At 42.8% G+C, this 16,659-nt stretch overlaps 1 protein-coding gene across 1 annotated transcript in view; it reads right to left on the bottom strand.

Annotated features, from left to right (window-relative positions):
- The window catches only part of LOC101482517 (fibroblast growth factor 14), a 71,128-nt gene extending 63,177 nt beyond the window's left edge, over positions 1-7,951 (bottom strand). Inside the window, exon 1 of the mRNA XM_004573611.4 lies at positions 6,651-7,951. Coding sequence (XP_004573668.2) covers positions 6,651-7,329 — 679 coding nt within the window. The 5' untranslated portion in view covers positions 7,330-7,951. The remainder of the gene's footprint in view (positions 1-6,650) is intronic.
- Positions 7,952-16,659: the final 8,708 nt, after the last annotated feature.

The raw sequence follows: 16,659 nt of genomic DNA, 5'->3' as shown, positions 1-16,659 counted from the left end.
GCAAGAAGGTTCTGAGTTCAAATTTAGGCAGTGTGGAGTTTACATGTTCTTGCTATGCCTATGTGGGACCTCTGGGCACTCCTGCTTCCTCTCTCACTGTTAAAAGTCTTGCATATTAGGTTAGCTTAACATTGTAAACTGGCTGTAGGTGTAAGTGTGTTAGCCCTCCAACAGACTGTCTATGTGACCAGGGTATACCCTGTGTGGTGGGGCGTGGTCTGCGGGGCCGTGCAGGGCAGGCGAGCACACCTGCATGGCAGCAGCAATTATGCCCCGCCAACTTAAATATGGGACTGGGTCCTGACTGGTTGTTGATGGTGTTGGTGTTGATGTGCACAGAATAATAAAAAACGTACAGAACACGACTGGGTCTGCCGTGCACGTTTACACCCTGCTTTTAACCCCACTGAACTGGTTAAGTGTTTTGTTTTTAAATGGATGGATTGATGTTCCAAAAGGCACTAGCACAGCTGAGAGGTCCGGTTCAGTGCCTTGAATTAGCTAATGTAAATCCCAGTACACAGCTAGAACCCACAAAGTGGTGCATTTGAGCCATAATTAACTTTTAAAAATAGATCCTTGTAATGAGATGAGGGGAAATTAGCTAGAGAGCAATAAAATACCAGGCTGCAAACATTTTAACACTGAGCGTCAGCCTCAAGTGGCCACTGGAGGAACTGCAGGTTTTGGTGCTTTTGAACTAGGTTATTTGTCAGAGGTCACTGCTTAGCTTTGATCCCAAATAGCTAAATCAACTCTAGATCAAAATGTAAATGGCCTGTATTTATATAGCGCTTTACTAGTCCCTAAGAACCCCAAAGCGCTTTACATATCCAGTCATCCACCCATTCACACACTGGTGATGGCAGCTACATTGTAGCCACAGCTGCCCTGGGGCGCACTGACAGAGGCGAGGCTGCCGGACACTGGCGCCACCGGGCCCTCTGACCACCACCAGTAGGCAACGGGCGAAGTGTCCTGCCCAAGGACACAACGACCGAGACTGTCCGAGCCGGGGCTCGAACCGGCAACCTTCCGATTACAAGGCGAACTCCCAACTCTTGATCGTGGCTCAAGAGTTGGGAGTTATACCATCATCCAACAGCAGCAACTACAATTATAAAGAAACCAAAACCGAAGCTTGCTTCTGATCACCCCCATCAGCGCGTGTATCTTTACACGCTGAACAAAGCTGTATTTCAGCCATGCAGGCGGACCCTCACTAAACAGTGCAGTTCATGGTAAAAAAAAATTAAAAAGAAGAAGAAGAAAAAGAAAAGGTCAGTAAATGCTGAGTCAGCTAAACTCTGTCTCCTTCCCATCAGTATGTTGACAGCCAACATAAATGCCCGCACATAAAGAGAACAAGAGCAAGAGTTCATATGTTATCTTTAATTGAAGAAGAGGGAGACAGCTAAATAGTGCTGGCTGCTATAAATCTGCAGGCTGAGCTGCAGCAGGATACTGGTGGGAATTCATGTCTCTCAAGATAGTGTTAAGTACATAGTGCTGTTCCTCTTTACGTTCACGCTGCGCGTGTGGGTGGGTGAGATATTATTTCTTCGGTTAATTGCCTCATATGACAAAACACACGCAGAAACCGAGTTTCTGAAGCCGAATTCAATATTTGCAGTCACTTCATTTCAGCTATTTACACAACATTGTGCTTGGTGTTACAACAGATCAACAGATTATTTTCTCCATGGCAGAATAAACTGAATTGTCACAAAACACAAATAGTGTGATGTGCCCTGCTGTTGCAGAAAAATGTGATTAACTGCATCCACTTACAAACTTTTTGATGAACTTAGCATGCCAGTTATTGGAAGCAGCTAGTGCTACATTGTATTCAACACAAGTTTACCAAAAAATGTATAGCAGATTATGTATTTGTCTATTCGTCAACTGTTTGAAAGCAAAGCTGTGACTCATAATGTATGCATTTAATAACATTTTACACCCCTAAAAAAAGAGTGGGTGTGAAAGTTTTTTAAGTGTGCGTGTTAGTGTGCAGTGTGCTGCTGGTGTAATGCTCTGGTTAGGAGCATTTCAGTTGTCAGAGTCCTGCTTGTGTATCACAGGAATGCACACGCTCTCTCATAAACCCAGCAAGCTTTGCTCCGAGCCAATTCATCAAATGAGCACACAGGAGCGCAACATAAAAAGGAATTAAAGTAGAAACAAAGCGCCCAGAGGAAACAAAACACATCCAGTCATGTGACACTTTGTAAATTGCCAGCTGTGACGTTTTGGCAGGATTTAAAGCTGTGAATGCTCTGCAGTTATTAGCAAACCAGCTATTTCACCTGTGTCAGCACAGCAAAAATGGTTTGGTTTGGTTTGTTTTCAACTTTAATCTGTAAGATTCAGGAGCCAAACACTAAATGAGTGTTTTCTAATAAGACGAGCCTTTTTCATTTATTGATAAAGTATAAATATAGATTCAGAAACCACTTTATATGGTTGGTAATGCAAATATCTAATCAGCCAATTGCATGATAGCAACTCAATCAATTTAGCCACATAGGCAACCTGATGAAGTTTAAAATGAATAAAGGTGATTTCAGTGACTTTGAATGTGGCATGGTTGATGGTGGCGGTTAGGCTGGTGTCGTCAGTATTTCACAAACTGTCTGTAGTTTTCAAAGAGCCAAAGTTTATTCGTTAACCAATAACTTTTATCATAGTTTTCATCAGTGAACTTTTTTCTGTTGAAAACAAGACGATAAGTAAATAAAAACTAATGCACGTACAAAAACTACGATCAATTGTACTGATACTTTGGACAATGAATTTTAAAAAAAAGAAAATGTTCTGGTGACACGAGATCCAATCAGAACTAAATATCTTGTGGGAAGTGATCAATTCAGAATTAATCTACGGAGGCAGTAAGGTTAGACATGCACAATATGATCTGCCCCCCTGCAAATAAGTTGAAGCTCCTATCCTCTTTGTTTTTTTATAAACACTCAACAAAATGTTAATAAAGAAGAGATAAGCAGACATATGGACACATTTCACGTTTGATGTCAAGTTAAAGAAGATGCTTTGTAAACCATGTGAAGCAACTCTCACCAATACAGAACTTTATGTTTTAGTCAACTGAGGCAACTTTGGATTTAATCTCATGATATTTAGTCGGCTAAAACTACAAGACTTTAGACGTTAGTCAAACTTAACACCGGCCTGACAATGTTTTTGACACAAGAGGTCAAAGGAGAATAACCAGACTGCTGAGAGGAAGACAACAAAAACTCAAACAACCACCGGTGACATGCAAGGTCTGGTAAGAGCATCTCTGAATGCACAACAAATCAAACAGATGTGCTACAGCACCAGAAGATCACACCAGGTCCCACTTCTGTCCACTAACAACAGGAAACAGAGGTAAGAATTTGCACAGGCTCCTCAATACTGAACAAGAGAAGACTGGATAAATGTTGGTCTGATGAGGCTTTATAGAAGGGGCAGAGTTTGGTATAAACAACATGAAAGCATGCCTTGTATCAACTGCTCAGGCGGCTGGTAGTGATGTAACACTTTGGGACCTTTAGTACAAGCTGAGAATCTTTTAAACACCACAGCCTACTTGAATATTGTTGGGCATGTCCATGCCTTCATGACCAGGGTGCCCATCTTCTGATAGCTGCTTCCAACAGGATAAAACACCATGCCACAAAGCTCAAATCACCTCAAACTGGTTTCTTGAACACGACAATGACTTCTCTGTACTCAGACAGCCTACATAGTCCCCAGATTTCAGTCCAACAGAGCATGTGGTGGATTGGGATGTGGAGGAGGAGATTCTCATCATGGATGAGAGATGTATGGCCAAAATATCTGCAGCAACTGTGTGACCCTGTCATGTCAATATGGACCAAAATCTCTGAGGAATGTTTTCTCCACCTTGTTGAATCTGTACCATGAAAAATTAAGGCAGCCCTAATAACAATGGATTGGATTTATATAGCGCTTTTCAAGGCACCCAAAGCACTTTACAATGCCACTATTGATTCACTCTCACATTCACACACTGGTGGAGGCAAGCTACAGTCGTAGCCACAGCTGCCCTGGGGCAGACTGACAGAAGCAAGGCCCCTCTGGCGAACACCAGTAGGCGGTAGGGTAAAGTGTCTTGCCCAAGGACACAACGACCAGGACAGAGAGCCCGGGGATCAAACCGGCGCATCTGTAACCGGCAACCTTCCGGTTACAGATGCGCTTCCCAAACCCCTGAGCCACAGTAGCCCTGAAGGCAACAACAAACAGGTACCAACAAGGTGTACCTAACAAAATGCTGGAAATATTTTGTTATCTCTCCATGATTAATATGATTAACACAGTATGCTGTTCTATAGGACAGAATAGGATAAGGATATATATTAAACTGAATATTGTTAAACTTCTTCTTTGCTGCTTCAGAAAACATAGCAAAATAAAAAGCAGGGACTTATTGATGCTTACACATACATAAAACATCTAAAAAAAACAATGAAATAGCCTAGCGATGACAGCTAAATTCTAAATAACTGTTAATAACTCTGGTTACACGTTGTAAAAATGTTTCAACGCCTAGGTTTGAAATGCTGGTTGCTGTCCATGGTGCTGAAATTTTTTGCATACCTGTCCTTTTCATAAATCAGCTCTAAACCAAAAAGGTGACAGTGCTTTGTAATCACTCAAACAATAAAAAAGATATGAGCATTTAGTATTCAGGGACAAAGAGAAGACACAGCATTAATGGCTGACCTCATCGTACCCTCTGAAGATCCGCTGTGCATGTCAATTTTCTTCTCAGAGCTGAATACTTTTTCACTCTGTGGGCTCAGTGGACTCTCAGATATTACCTCACTGTTGCAAAGGACTTTGTAGAAGGACAGAACAATATCAACATTCTGTATGCAGCTGCTGCTAACGTTTTAGATTCTTTTGGTCAAGTATCATTATATTTATGCAGTCCTCTATCTGTCTGTGTGTTGCACCTGTAGTGTTTACAAATACATCTTGCTAACCAAGCTTGCTAGTCTTAGATGAGAACTCAAAAACAGCCACTTTTGACACCAGAAAGTTACACAGCAGCAGCCAACACTGAGGCTCCAAAATGACAAAACCAATGGGTGAAGGCACTGGTGGCTATGTCCATCTTTTAGATACAGTCTACTATTTGCACCAGCACCTCCCTTCACTTTGTCCAAAGGCAGATAGTGACAAAGAGTGGAAAAACGTCATACATCACCCCTTCAAATAGTCCTCTGTCTATTTGACTTGTGTAGTGTACTGCTCCTTTAACTGATGAATAGCTGTTGAGACACACTGAAAAAAAAGGCCAGCTGCAGAATCTGGACACTGGCACTGCATGTAAAATGAACTCCCCTCTCAGTTTCTATCTAGGGTGACTCATAATCTATTTTTTTTTTAAGTTATGGGATTACAAATGTGCACATTCCAATTTACCACCACTCGTACTGACACCTGAGATCACTTGTTAACTCCTTATTACCTGTTGTCATTTCATGAGCCAATGAAGTACTCAACAAAAGCCCGGTGAATAAAAAAAGTGACAAAGCGATGAGTAATCTGAATAAACTTTCGCTTGTGTTCACTGAAAATATCTGACTACAGGGCATGCATCATTTAACTGCCCTCTCAACACTGTGTGCAGGTTACATGGGCCAGCTCTCTGGTGCAATGTCAATATGCCAATAAAGTCAACAATGTCTGCTTCATTAGTGATGCCAGTGTCAATCTCTGCTCTGCTTTCAGCCTCACAGAGGGGAATCTGCTGGAACAAAACAAACACAAAAAGCAAACTAATTAAGTTTGATAATTAAGTTTGCAAGACTGCCCTCTGTACTCTCTGAATTGGTAAATTCAATCAAATCTCCCTCTGACTTCAAATCTTTGCATCTTTGTGTGACAGACCCATCCCTGAAGGTGGACATGTTGCACGTGAGCACGAGGAGCGCTAACTCTCGGCTCACCTGAATGAAAAAAAAAAGTTGGCGCACATACAGTATTAGGGGTCCTCCCCACACCCCCTACTCCTTCCAAAGAAGCTCTGCTGTGCGCAGCATCGCATTCAGACTTCGATCTCAGGAGAAGAGATGTGACTGAAATAGAAAACACACACACACAGACACGGGACTCTTTCCTATTTCCACATCATGCACTGTATATCCACAGTGGAAGTCTAAATAAGGCCATGTGTTGTTTAATCATGCAGAGTACTGGAGCCTGAACGGGTCTGCATGCTGCATTAGACTTAATTTGTCTGCAGCATCTCTGCCATGCACGGCACGCTTTTCCTTTAATTTTATTTATTTTTTTGTCGGCACGCACTGCCAACCGTATACTCAGTATTTGTGCTAATAAGTTAGCACCCCCACCCTACCACCTCACCTCACCTCCCCACCCCACCCACACCCCCACCGTTCCCGTGGCGCTCTCACTTGCTGCACAACCACGATTGCGGAGAAACACCAGCGAGCGCTCGAACAGTGCAGTCTCGGGAGGGAATTCACACACAGGCTCGCGCTCGTGCGCGCACGCACACACGCACACACACACACACACACACAGAACACCTAATAAAGTCTTCTTCTGTCACCTCCAAGCACGCACACGCACACACGCGCACAAAACAAACTCACCAGTTGGGTTCTTGTTTTTCTTGAGGCTCCTGCCACAAAGACACTGCAGCATATGCGATCCTTTGCTGAAAATGTTGTTCCAAATAAACCGCATGGATTTGGCTGAGACGGGGGGAGAGGAGGAGGAGGAGGAAGGAGTGGAGGAAGAGGAGGTGGGGGACGAGAGGCGCTCCGGATGCGGCAGCCTAAAATTCACCCACCGCATGGGGGCTGATACGCCCCCCTGTTTGCATGCCAGCAGAGCCGGCCAGCTGTTGGGCTCAGTTCGGCGGTGCTTGGCCGCCCTGACCTGCACCATAGACAAGAATAAGAGCAGGAAGCCCGGCTCCTCGCCCGCTTTCTCGCCCGGTTCCCCCACGAGCTCGGAGACCACCAACCGCACGTATTCCGCGTCGACGTCGTCCCCGTGCGGCAGGAAGAGAGCAACCGCCGCGGCGCTTGTCTCCTCGGTCCCCGCCTCCGGCTGCCCTAGCTGCCGGCGGTCCTCAGCCAAGGAGCGGTCGCTGCTGCTGCCCGGCCGCCGCGGCGTGGAAAGCCCCCGAGCGCTCCTCTTCAAATGGCGTCGTCTGCCGCGCGGCGCGGGGAGAGGAGCGGCAGCGACGGACAGGCATGCGGCGGCGCTAGCGTGAAGTCGGCGGTACGCGGCAGCTGTCGGCTTCTGCACAAAAAACCATTGCATATTAGTGGGGATGGCAGGGGTCGGTGTGTCCGTCCGTCCGGGAGGAGGGGAGGGGTGCGGATACCGGAGGTCCGTCAGCAAGTCGGTGGCATCCCTGTACCCGCGCGGCGAGCGAGTAGGCTACTGCAGCAGGGGGGCTCCTTTCCAAACGCGCACACCAGCACGCTGCACACTCGCAAACACGCACGCACGCGCTAGATGCACAGTCCTTTTTTTTCACCCAGCAGCTTCTCTGGTCTCTGGTCAAGTGAGAGCGCACACACGGCACTGGAACGGGCAGGTGAACCACTGCGGGGAATCTCTGCGCTACCCCGCTCCGTCTTTTTGCTTCTTTTTAAAAAGTCCTCATAAATATTTGATCCACGTTTTGGCCTTCACTTCTCAATAATCCATAAGCTCCAATGCGCCAAGACACTGGTGCTGTCTGTCTCCCCTTCCTATCCTCTCCTCCACCTCCTACTCTTCACCTTCCTGACAAACAGGAGCTGCTGGACTGTGGTTCTGCTTGCCGTGTCTGTGACTACTGAAAGTAAACGAAGAAGAAGACCCGAGTCTGGCTCCTGGTCCTCACGCGCTTCTTTCGGCGCTTCAAAGTCTTTCTGCGCTCGAGGCAACCAGCGGCCGGCGGGGCGCGAGGAGGTGCACTGACTAACGATGCCAAATCAGTTGCAAAGCCGAACCCAATTAAGCAAAACATATTTTCCGCTTGCTAATTCCAAAATAAAAGCCCCTCCCCTTTCACCATTTTTTTTAGTTCATGTGAGGAAACTGTCGATTCAGAATTAGGATTTCAATAGGCTACAGCAACAGTTTGTCTTGAAACAACAACTGTAATATTTTTTTCTTAATGTCGCATCAATACTCCTTCATAGAAATGAATACTATCAGAAAACAAGAAATAAATAAAACAGGGAATTTGTTTAAAGATTTTTAAATAAGCCTATTCCGTTTATAAAGTTTTTTTAAAAAGTTGTTTTAGTAAAATTTACCTTAAACAACGTAGTATAAGCTATAGCACAATTACCAGAAAACACAAATAAAATAACGAAGAAATAACAAATCAATCCTCTTTATAATTCAAATATTTTGGTTTTTTTCCTTCGACTTTTCTTCTGAAGGGAAAAGTCACCTCCGGTTTCCTCGTGCAGTTTGATGCGGGCGTACTGGCAGACGCAGCATCCAGTAAGTGTAGACACGTGGTTTCCACACCGTCAGTCTCCGATTGCCTCAAACACAGAACCGCAATCAGCAACATTTTGGAGGCAGGGGTGACACGAGGTCACTGATTGGTGGAAACCACCGCCTGCCTTTGTCTGTCTGCTGTTTATTTGTACCCAGTAATGGCTGCTCTAAACTCACATATCCGACTGTTTAATTTCGGCTTCACTGCTGCCAGATGCACACACCTGTTGATTGAGTCGTTTAAAACCAGTGGGCCGGCGTTTAGCTCATATATAACCTGCTGTCTATAGGAAAGGTAGACTACGATTGCTCTTGTGTGGTTCGCTCGTTCAGTTCTCCAGAACCTCCAGATATGTGGACCTGTAGAATACCGGCTAAAAATGGTGCAGTGATTTTGTATTCAGAGAGAGCTGGCGCTGTCCAGAGTGCTGAATCCGCATTCGCCTGTCAAACTCACACAGGCCAGGGAAACTGATCGTTATAACTCTTTGTTATCCTGCTGTGTCAGTGACTAAAATGTCCATGTAGTTCATAAAACACTGACTATGTCTACATTTTGCTGAGAGAAATCATTTAAAATGAAAAAAAAAACTATAAGAGTCAGTGCACACATTAGTGTTTAGAGTTTTCTTGGGAGGCTTTTAAAACACACTATCCATTCTCTGGATAGCTTTGTGGCTCATTTGCCTTCGAATGGGTCAATTTAAAAGCCTTAAACAGCACTTTTACTGAGGGGTGGGGGACTTTTATGCAATGCTTTTGATGTTTGCGATGCAATTAAATCCGCCTTTTGGAGCTGACAGGAAAGAAGGTGTTAGATTGGTAACTTAAGAAGAAGTCATACTTTAGAAAAGAAATAGAAGCATTGTAGGTGAAGATATGAAGTCTAGCATATGTATGAAGTCATGAGTAAAATAAATCCTCCATTGCTGACCCGTCTGCACCACTGCTTCAAACGTACTGAACAGTCTAAAGTTCTCAAATATTGCAGTCTTTGCCCTTTAAAACCTTACTATAGATTGTGGTCTGTTGTTTTGGTAACCGATACTATCCAGATTTGTTTTGGGACATCCACAATTGATCACTGGAGATAGTCTGAGATCAGTCCACATCAGTGTCCTTTAAATCTCTTTAAAACATTCTCATTGGAAAGGTTTTATCTATTGGATTCTGTATGATGAATGGAGATACCCTATCCCCATAGGTCAGTCGTTCACATTTTCTGCTGCCGGGTGGTGGCCTCAGCTGACCCCACCTGGCTTCAGACAGACTGCACAGGAGGTGAGGGAAAAGAGAGCGGACATCCAGATGAAGCTCAGACTGTTCTGGAAGCATGGAAGCGTGTTTATGATTAGCAATGCTCAGTTGATTTCCCTGGAATGGATTTTTTTCTTCAATATCCCTGCCTGGACACGCAGAGCTTGGATTTACGAGGCTATGCTACCCCAAGAAAGTTCATCCAGACTCTCTGCTTGTTTTACCTTCTTTCCCCTCAGTGAGTTGAATCTGTGAGCCTCATGGGTCAAACCCTGATTTTTTTACATCCCCAACTCAACTTGGGCTGTTTCTATTAATAATAGATATCGTCCATTTGGACCAATAGCTTGTTCTTAAAGGAGTTCACTGACTTTTTAATCCTACACCATTAAGCTGTCCAGATTGGTTATTACAGTATTATTATTACAGCATACAAGTATTATCTAACACTATTCATCAATACTACTCCTGCTCCAGCTACTGTCCCAGCTTTTTTTTTCAAATGACTGAAAACTTTTTTTGCTTTCTTTGTAGAAAAAAAAAAACAAAAACAAAGCAAAAATCCTCAGCAAATTGAGAATAAATATTTCTCCATTGTTTTCTGTGGCTGCTTCTGAGTATGGGTGCTCTGCAAGGTTCTGTTTTTGGGCTTTTACTCTTTCTCCAGCGCATTTTGAATTTTAAGCACTTTTAAGGATATTTATTATTGGTTATGTTTTTTAAGCCCCAAGATGTTTCTCAGTTACAGATCTTACAGAGGTGTTTATACTTGATCAAAGGTTGGATGAATGACAATTTTCTCCAACTTAATATACATTAAAATGCCCATTATTAATAAAAAACCACATTATGTATTATAAGAATAAGTATTTTGTGTTCTGATTTTGGATTTTTCTCATTTTTCTGTGAATTGTTTTACAACTGTTGTTAACAAGAACCTGCTTCATCATAACATATAATCAAAAGAATATAATAACTATACGTTTGCTCTTTCTATTTTATATTGAAAGTTTGCAAATGTAGACTTCATTGAAAGTACTGCAGTGGGACATGTTGCCCCAGCTGCACATGATCATTATCTACCTTTCACATCTACATATCATCAGAAAAATACTACCGGTCATTTTCCCACAATGAGTGTATCAAATATAAATAATTTAATATTTAGCGTGAAAAGAAGAATGCCATCTGCAGTCATTTATATTTTGCAGTTTGGCTATTTGACATATTGGTGCTAAACACACTGAAATAACTCAGCTGGGAGCGCGTCTGACTGAAGATCTGAAGGTCGCTGGTTCAGTCCTGGGTTTCAGCATTTTGGTAGTTTTCTGTGGAGCCCAAAAAAATCCTGGTTGTTGTTTTTAGATATTTTACCAGAAGAAGGCTCACTGGAGTCACCACAATGGATCATCTTCCTCCACCTAACCGCCTTAACCCCATTTTCCTCTGTCCCACCAGTCCTCTGCATGTCCTCCTTCACTACATTCATGAATCATCTGCTCCTCCTGCCTGGCTTCAACTCAGTGCCTCCAAACTCCAGCCACTTCTCCTCCTCTTCTTTCTTCACACAGTTCCCCAAGCAGAACAGGAGAAGCTTGGTTGATGGAAGGTGGGTTGCAAAGCAGCTTGCAGATGCCCAAGAACTCTGGGTAGTATAAAACAGTTTGAACACCATGCCCTGTATGAGATTTTCACACTGAATGTGTGTCATGATTGGAGACTGGAGGCAGAATATTGCACTCACTGTGAAAAAGTTAACTAGATCAGGGCAGCAACAATGGACAAGTCGAGAAAATGAAGGCAACAAGAAACAACTGGGAGTGGAGCACAGATAAAAACAATCACTGGTGGAGACAGAATGGGGGGCAATTACAGTTACAAAGGAAGGGGGGAAGCAAAACTAGAACAACTCTCAAAGTAAAACAAGAAACATGACGGAGACAAGACTCCATACTAACAGATGCATGAGACAGTGGGAGGAAGGTAAAGGGAACCAATAAGGGAACTAACCAGAACTAAAAATAAAAATACAAGAACCAAGGAACCAATCGAAAACAAAAGAGAAAATATGAAATAAGAATCCCAAACAATACTCAGAAAAATCCAGGACCGCGACATTGTGCAGTTGCACCATCAACTGATGTTGGCTGGCACTGAGATCACCCGATCTGTCGGGGCTGCCCAGGCTTGACTTTGGTCCTTGCTTGAATTAATGCTATGGTGGATTTAAGCTATTACTACTGTGAGTAAAAGAAAACATAATTAGAATATAGTGCGCTTAAATTTGCTTAGATGAGGGGGTCCAGCTGTAGATTGGTGAATGTCTGTGTGTTTTAGTTTGGTTTAGCTATAGGCCTGAACTTGTCATAACTTAGAAGTAGGTTTGCAGGAGACTCTCCACATGCTTAGCTGTAAAAGTAAGACAACAAGAGGTCAATGGCCCAGTGGATGCAGAGTGGGGGTCTCAGTGCTTGTAATATGTTTTGTATGTTTTGTAGAGGAATTTGGTGTAGCTTGGGTGAGGGGAGATGGACTTTTATGACCGGCAGGAAGTCACATATACAGAGACACACACTCACTCACGTGCACACACATACACACAGGTACGCGCACACACAGGTACTCACGTGCTCGCACATACATACACAAACACAGGGTTTACAACACACCATGTGGGTTTTACGATGGGGTCGCTTCTATAAAACTGGTTGTAACAAACAAAGAAGTGAAGATCTGCAGAGGGACACCGGCCTTGCACATCTCCCCTTCTAGAAGGTGCATGCGTAACTGAAGATAAAGAAAGGTTTTGTGAAATGACTACTGAGTCCGGTGCCGTCTCTGGATGCCCGAGGAATAAAATAGAACCGGGGTGAAACTGCTTTACGTAACACTACACATGGGAGTTAGTCCTTTCACTGCACTATAACAGTCAAGCAGCTTGGTGTACATTTGAGCAAGAAGACATCTGCATTTTTATTTTAATTGTCAGGCACATGCTGAGAAGAGAGAAATTCTGTGCTGGCACAGATAAGCAATTACACCCAAACACTGAAGTTTCTGGAACAAATCTCATTCTCTGCTGCAATGCAGTATTGGCAAATGAGTCCAGTATAATGGTCCCCACAAACAGCCCTGTCTCCTGCTTGTTTGTCCCTAGACTTGTAGCTATATGGCTGCACCTATTTAAGATACACATACATACTTATTACTGAAGCATGGGTGAGGTCTGGCAAATGTTATTTTCACTCTCTGTTCCCACTATGTTTTATTTTGAAGGCTTCAGTGCTGTAGCATGGGATTGCTGTCATCAAAGGGCAAAATATCATCCCTGCGCACAGAAAGCTGCTTCAGCTGAAAGTGACAACAGCTACAGAGCATGCGTGTGTGTGTGTGTGTGTGTGTGTGTGTGTGTGTGTGTGTGTGTGTGTGTGTGTGTGTGTGTGTGTGTGTGTGTGTGTGTGTGTGTGTGTGTGTTTGGATTTAAGAAATCTGTGCACAGGATGCAATGAATGCAGAACACCAAGAACAATGGAGAAGGGAAAGTAAAAGGAGTGGGGAAGGAAGAAGAGAAAGAGAGTAGAGTTAGGAGGAGTAAAGGGACAAAAAGAGGAAGTATGAAAGCAAAAGACAGACATGTAGAGAGTGGCACGCGCACAGCCGGTGAGGATTCACAATAAGAAAAGGAACCAGGAGACAGGTGACTTAATTACAACAGTGAAAGAGATCGTTTAAATCAGAAAAAAGCTGACACTTAAGATTCCGCCTTTGCTGTAGATCTTTACTCACTTGAATCTGACAGCAATGACACTGCAGTAATGCCTCTGAAAAGACTTTTTTCCTTTTATATTTGATTGAAATTTATAGGTTTTTTATGCTGTATGTATCAGATATATCACTATGCTTAATTGGGGAAACATTAATAATGTTGGGGTATTCTAAGCGACTGGACTTTAAGTTTCTTGAAGACATTTCAACCTCTCATCTGAGAAGCTTCTTCAGTTCTAAGACCTAATGGTGGAGAGTCCCAGGTATTTAGGCCCTAGTGGGAGCTGTATTTTAAGAGGGTCGTTGACCCACTATTGATCATGTGCCTCATTACATGAACCAAGGTGTGAAAAAGGGTGTGGGTTTGGATGAAACCATGTGAGACCTTGCCTCAACCTATCATGTGACCTGATGAGATCACCTGACGCAAGATATGAGTGGGCGTTAAGGCACCTGTGAAGGGATCTCAAAACTAAATTGTAGGTGGCAGACAGTTGGTGTTGTAATCCACCCCCTCTGTTCAAAAATGGTTGTTCACAGTGGACATACGTGGCTACTTCAACTCCTCTGGCATCCTCGAAAGAGTGGCCTTTGGCCTTCAGATGCAGACGTACAGCTCGTCCTGTCGAAGTGGCTGTTCTATGTTGTGCCATGTGTTTATGAGGTCGAGCATATGTATGGCTGTTTGGTTTTTCCAGTGCAGAGTTCTGAGCAGTCGTTGCTGCACTGTAAAGGTACACAACATTGTTTGCTTTGTCTTTGGGATGAACCAGTTTTTGTCTAAGTGGCTGGCTGGGTCTGAAGTGCACTGGGAAGTCATGCTTGGAGAAGATTCACCTGACTTTCTATGATAAACCTGCTGGGATAACAATGTTGTTCCACTTGTCCTTCTGTTTCTCCCTTCTTTATTGTGTATCTTTGCCTATTTGATGAAAGCCCAAATGGACTTTCCATGACCTGGATGTCTGACAATCAACACAGACAATGTTTGGGTATATTTATGAAAGAAGCTTTCTACAGCTGTAGGTGGCAGATAAGAGCGACGGAAGTACACAAGTAGCGAAATACATCATGTGTTGGCTAAAGCAAAGACCTATTACTGTATAAAAAGTGACACTTCCTTTGAATAGTGGATTTTTAGACTGCCCCTGGAGCGTGTCATGGGCACCATGCTATTGAGAATTGGGTTAGCATTGAGCCTGCTGATGTATTGAGCTGTTAGCTCAGAGAGAAAAACACAACATGGCCTGCATCCATCCAGGGAATATCATATAACCAACCACTAAGTAACAGAATAGACCACAACTGCATGAAAAGGGGAACCCTAATTGGACAATATCATCTGTAAGGCTTCACATTCCCTTTTGATATAAAACTCCCCCCCCCCCCCCCCCCTTTTTTTTTTGTAGTATTTGAAAAAAGAAAAATAAATTATATTCCTTCTGGCCAACTACCTGTTGGTGGTCCACTGGAGGCATTATTATTGCACTGAAAATCTAAATTTCAAAATCATTCAGTGAATATTATTTTAGTTTAGTCTGTTGTTTTCAAACCACAAATGCGTTTTTATACTCAATCAGACTGAACTGACCCCGTATTAAAGCCTTGATGTTCTGCTGTTCACTTGGAAAGCACCCCGCTTGTTGCAGCGCATTAAACCTTACGAGCCCAATGCTACAGTGTGTGCCAGTACTCCACCTACTGTTCATAAACAGGAACTACAAGGTGGTTGAGACAGGACACATTTTCTGGTTGTTTTTGGAGGGGGGGGGGGGGGGGGGGGTCAGAGAAATTTAATAATAATGTTTTATTTATATGCAGCTTTTTTCCCCCACATATGGGGATTTAAATAAGGAATTTTAACTTGTGAGTATCAGTCAAAGTCAGCTTTATTGTCAAGAGATCAAGACTCATCAGACGAGGCAACATTTTTCCACTTGTCCAGTTTTGGTGAGCCTGTGTGAATAGCTGACAGGAGTATCACACAGTGTGGACTGTAAAAGGTATGTTTCGGACCTCAGACCATTACAGAACCACGAGAGCTGTTGCCCATCTGGGTAACGTAATAATACGGCCCACAACTATTGCATAATTCCTCAGTAATTTAAAGGAATTTCAGTTATTTTATTTGAAGTTACAAAGTAATTATATTTGTCGACAAAGACTTCATGGTAAGTATACTAGAATAAAAGGGTCACGTGTCATGACCCAGGAAGCAAAGAAATAATTATATTGTAAGTATATTTAAGTAGTTAGATAATTTTAAGTAGTTCCACTTTTCATAGTAATTTTGTAGAAAAACAAAATTTAAAATACTTGAGTGTGAGCCATATTTTGGAATGGATTAATCTTGCCTTTTCACAGCATTATTTTTTTTGAAAACTTTATTTAATTTGAGTTATGCTGATGCGCCGCTCGGCGTAGGAGGAACTAAGTGCTAAGTAATGCTGTTTATTCAACTGTCCTGTTTTAAACAATATAAATGTGATAAGGACAGTTCTCCTTTGCCAAGTAACAAGAAAAAATAAGTACTATCAAAATGTGTAGGACTATGTGACCTCACAGTGATGGAGCCTAGTCTAACTTTTTTCTTGCACAATCACAGCTCAAACATAACTTTTAAAGGAGGGTACAGAAGTTGGAAGTACCTGGAAGTTAGACCAAGTAAAGCCACTCCATAATACAGCCTGCCCCCCAAGAAGTCCAGTGCACTTATATTGTTTGTTTTCCCACAAATTACACCATACTTAAAATTACTTACAGTATAATTTATGTCTCCTTTCCTGCAAAATACCCAGAATTTAGGCACTAGTTAAATATACTTAGAATATAATTATTTCGTCTTTCCTGTAAGTTGAGTGATGCTTAAAACTACTCATACACGACCTAACATTACTGCTTTAGTTATAATTATTTCTTTGTCACCTGCAAAAACTTGACTTGTTCCAGTATACCTACCTTTAAGTATTTGTAGATAAATATAATAACACTGAAAAAAAAAATAAATTCGTTGAAGATCGATTTTATTACAGGAGAATTGCGGCTTTGGTTCGGGCCGTGAGCGTTATCCCCATCTGTGGCTGGTAAGTGCACGTCTACATCTAGGTGTTATTTAACTGAGGGCCG

The sequence above is a fragment of the Maylandia zebra genome, linkage group LG23 (genome assembly GCF_041146795.1).
Source record: "Maylandia zebra isolate NMK-2024a linkage group LG23, Mzebra_GT3a, whole genome shotgun sequence".
In the NCBI taxonomy this organism is placed as follows: Eukaryota; Metazoa; Chordata; class Actinopteri; order Cichliformes; family Cichlidae; genus Maylandia; species Maylandia zebra.
Note: the sequence above shows the minus strand (reverse complement) of the source record. Positions and strands in the feature narration are given on the sequence as shown.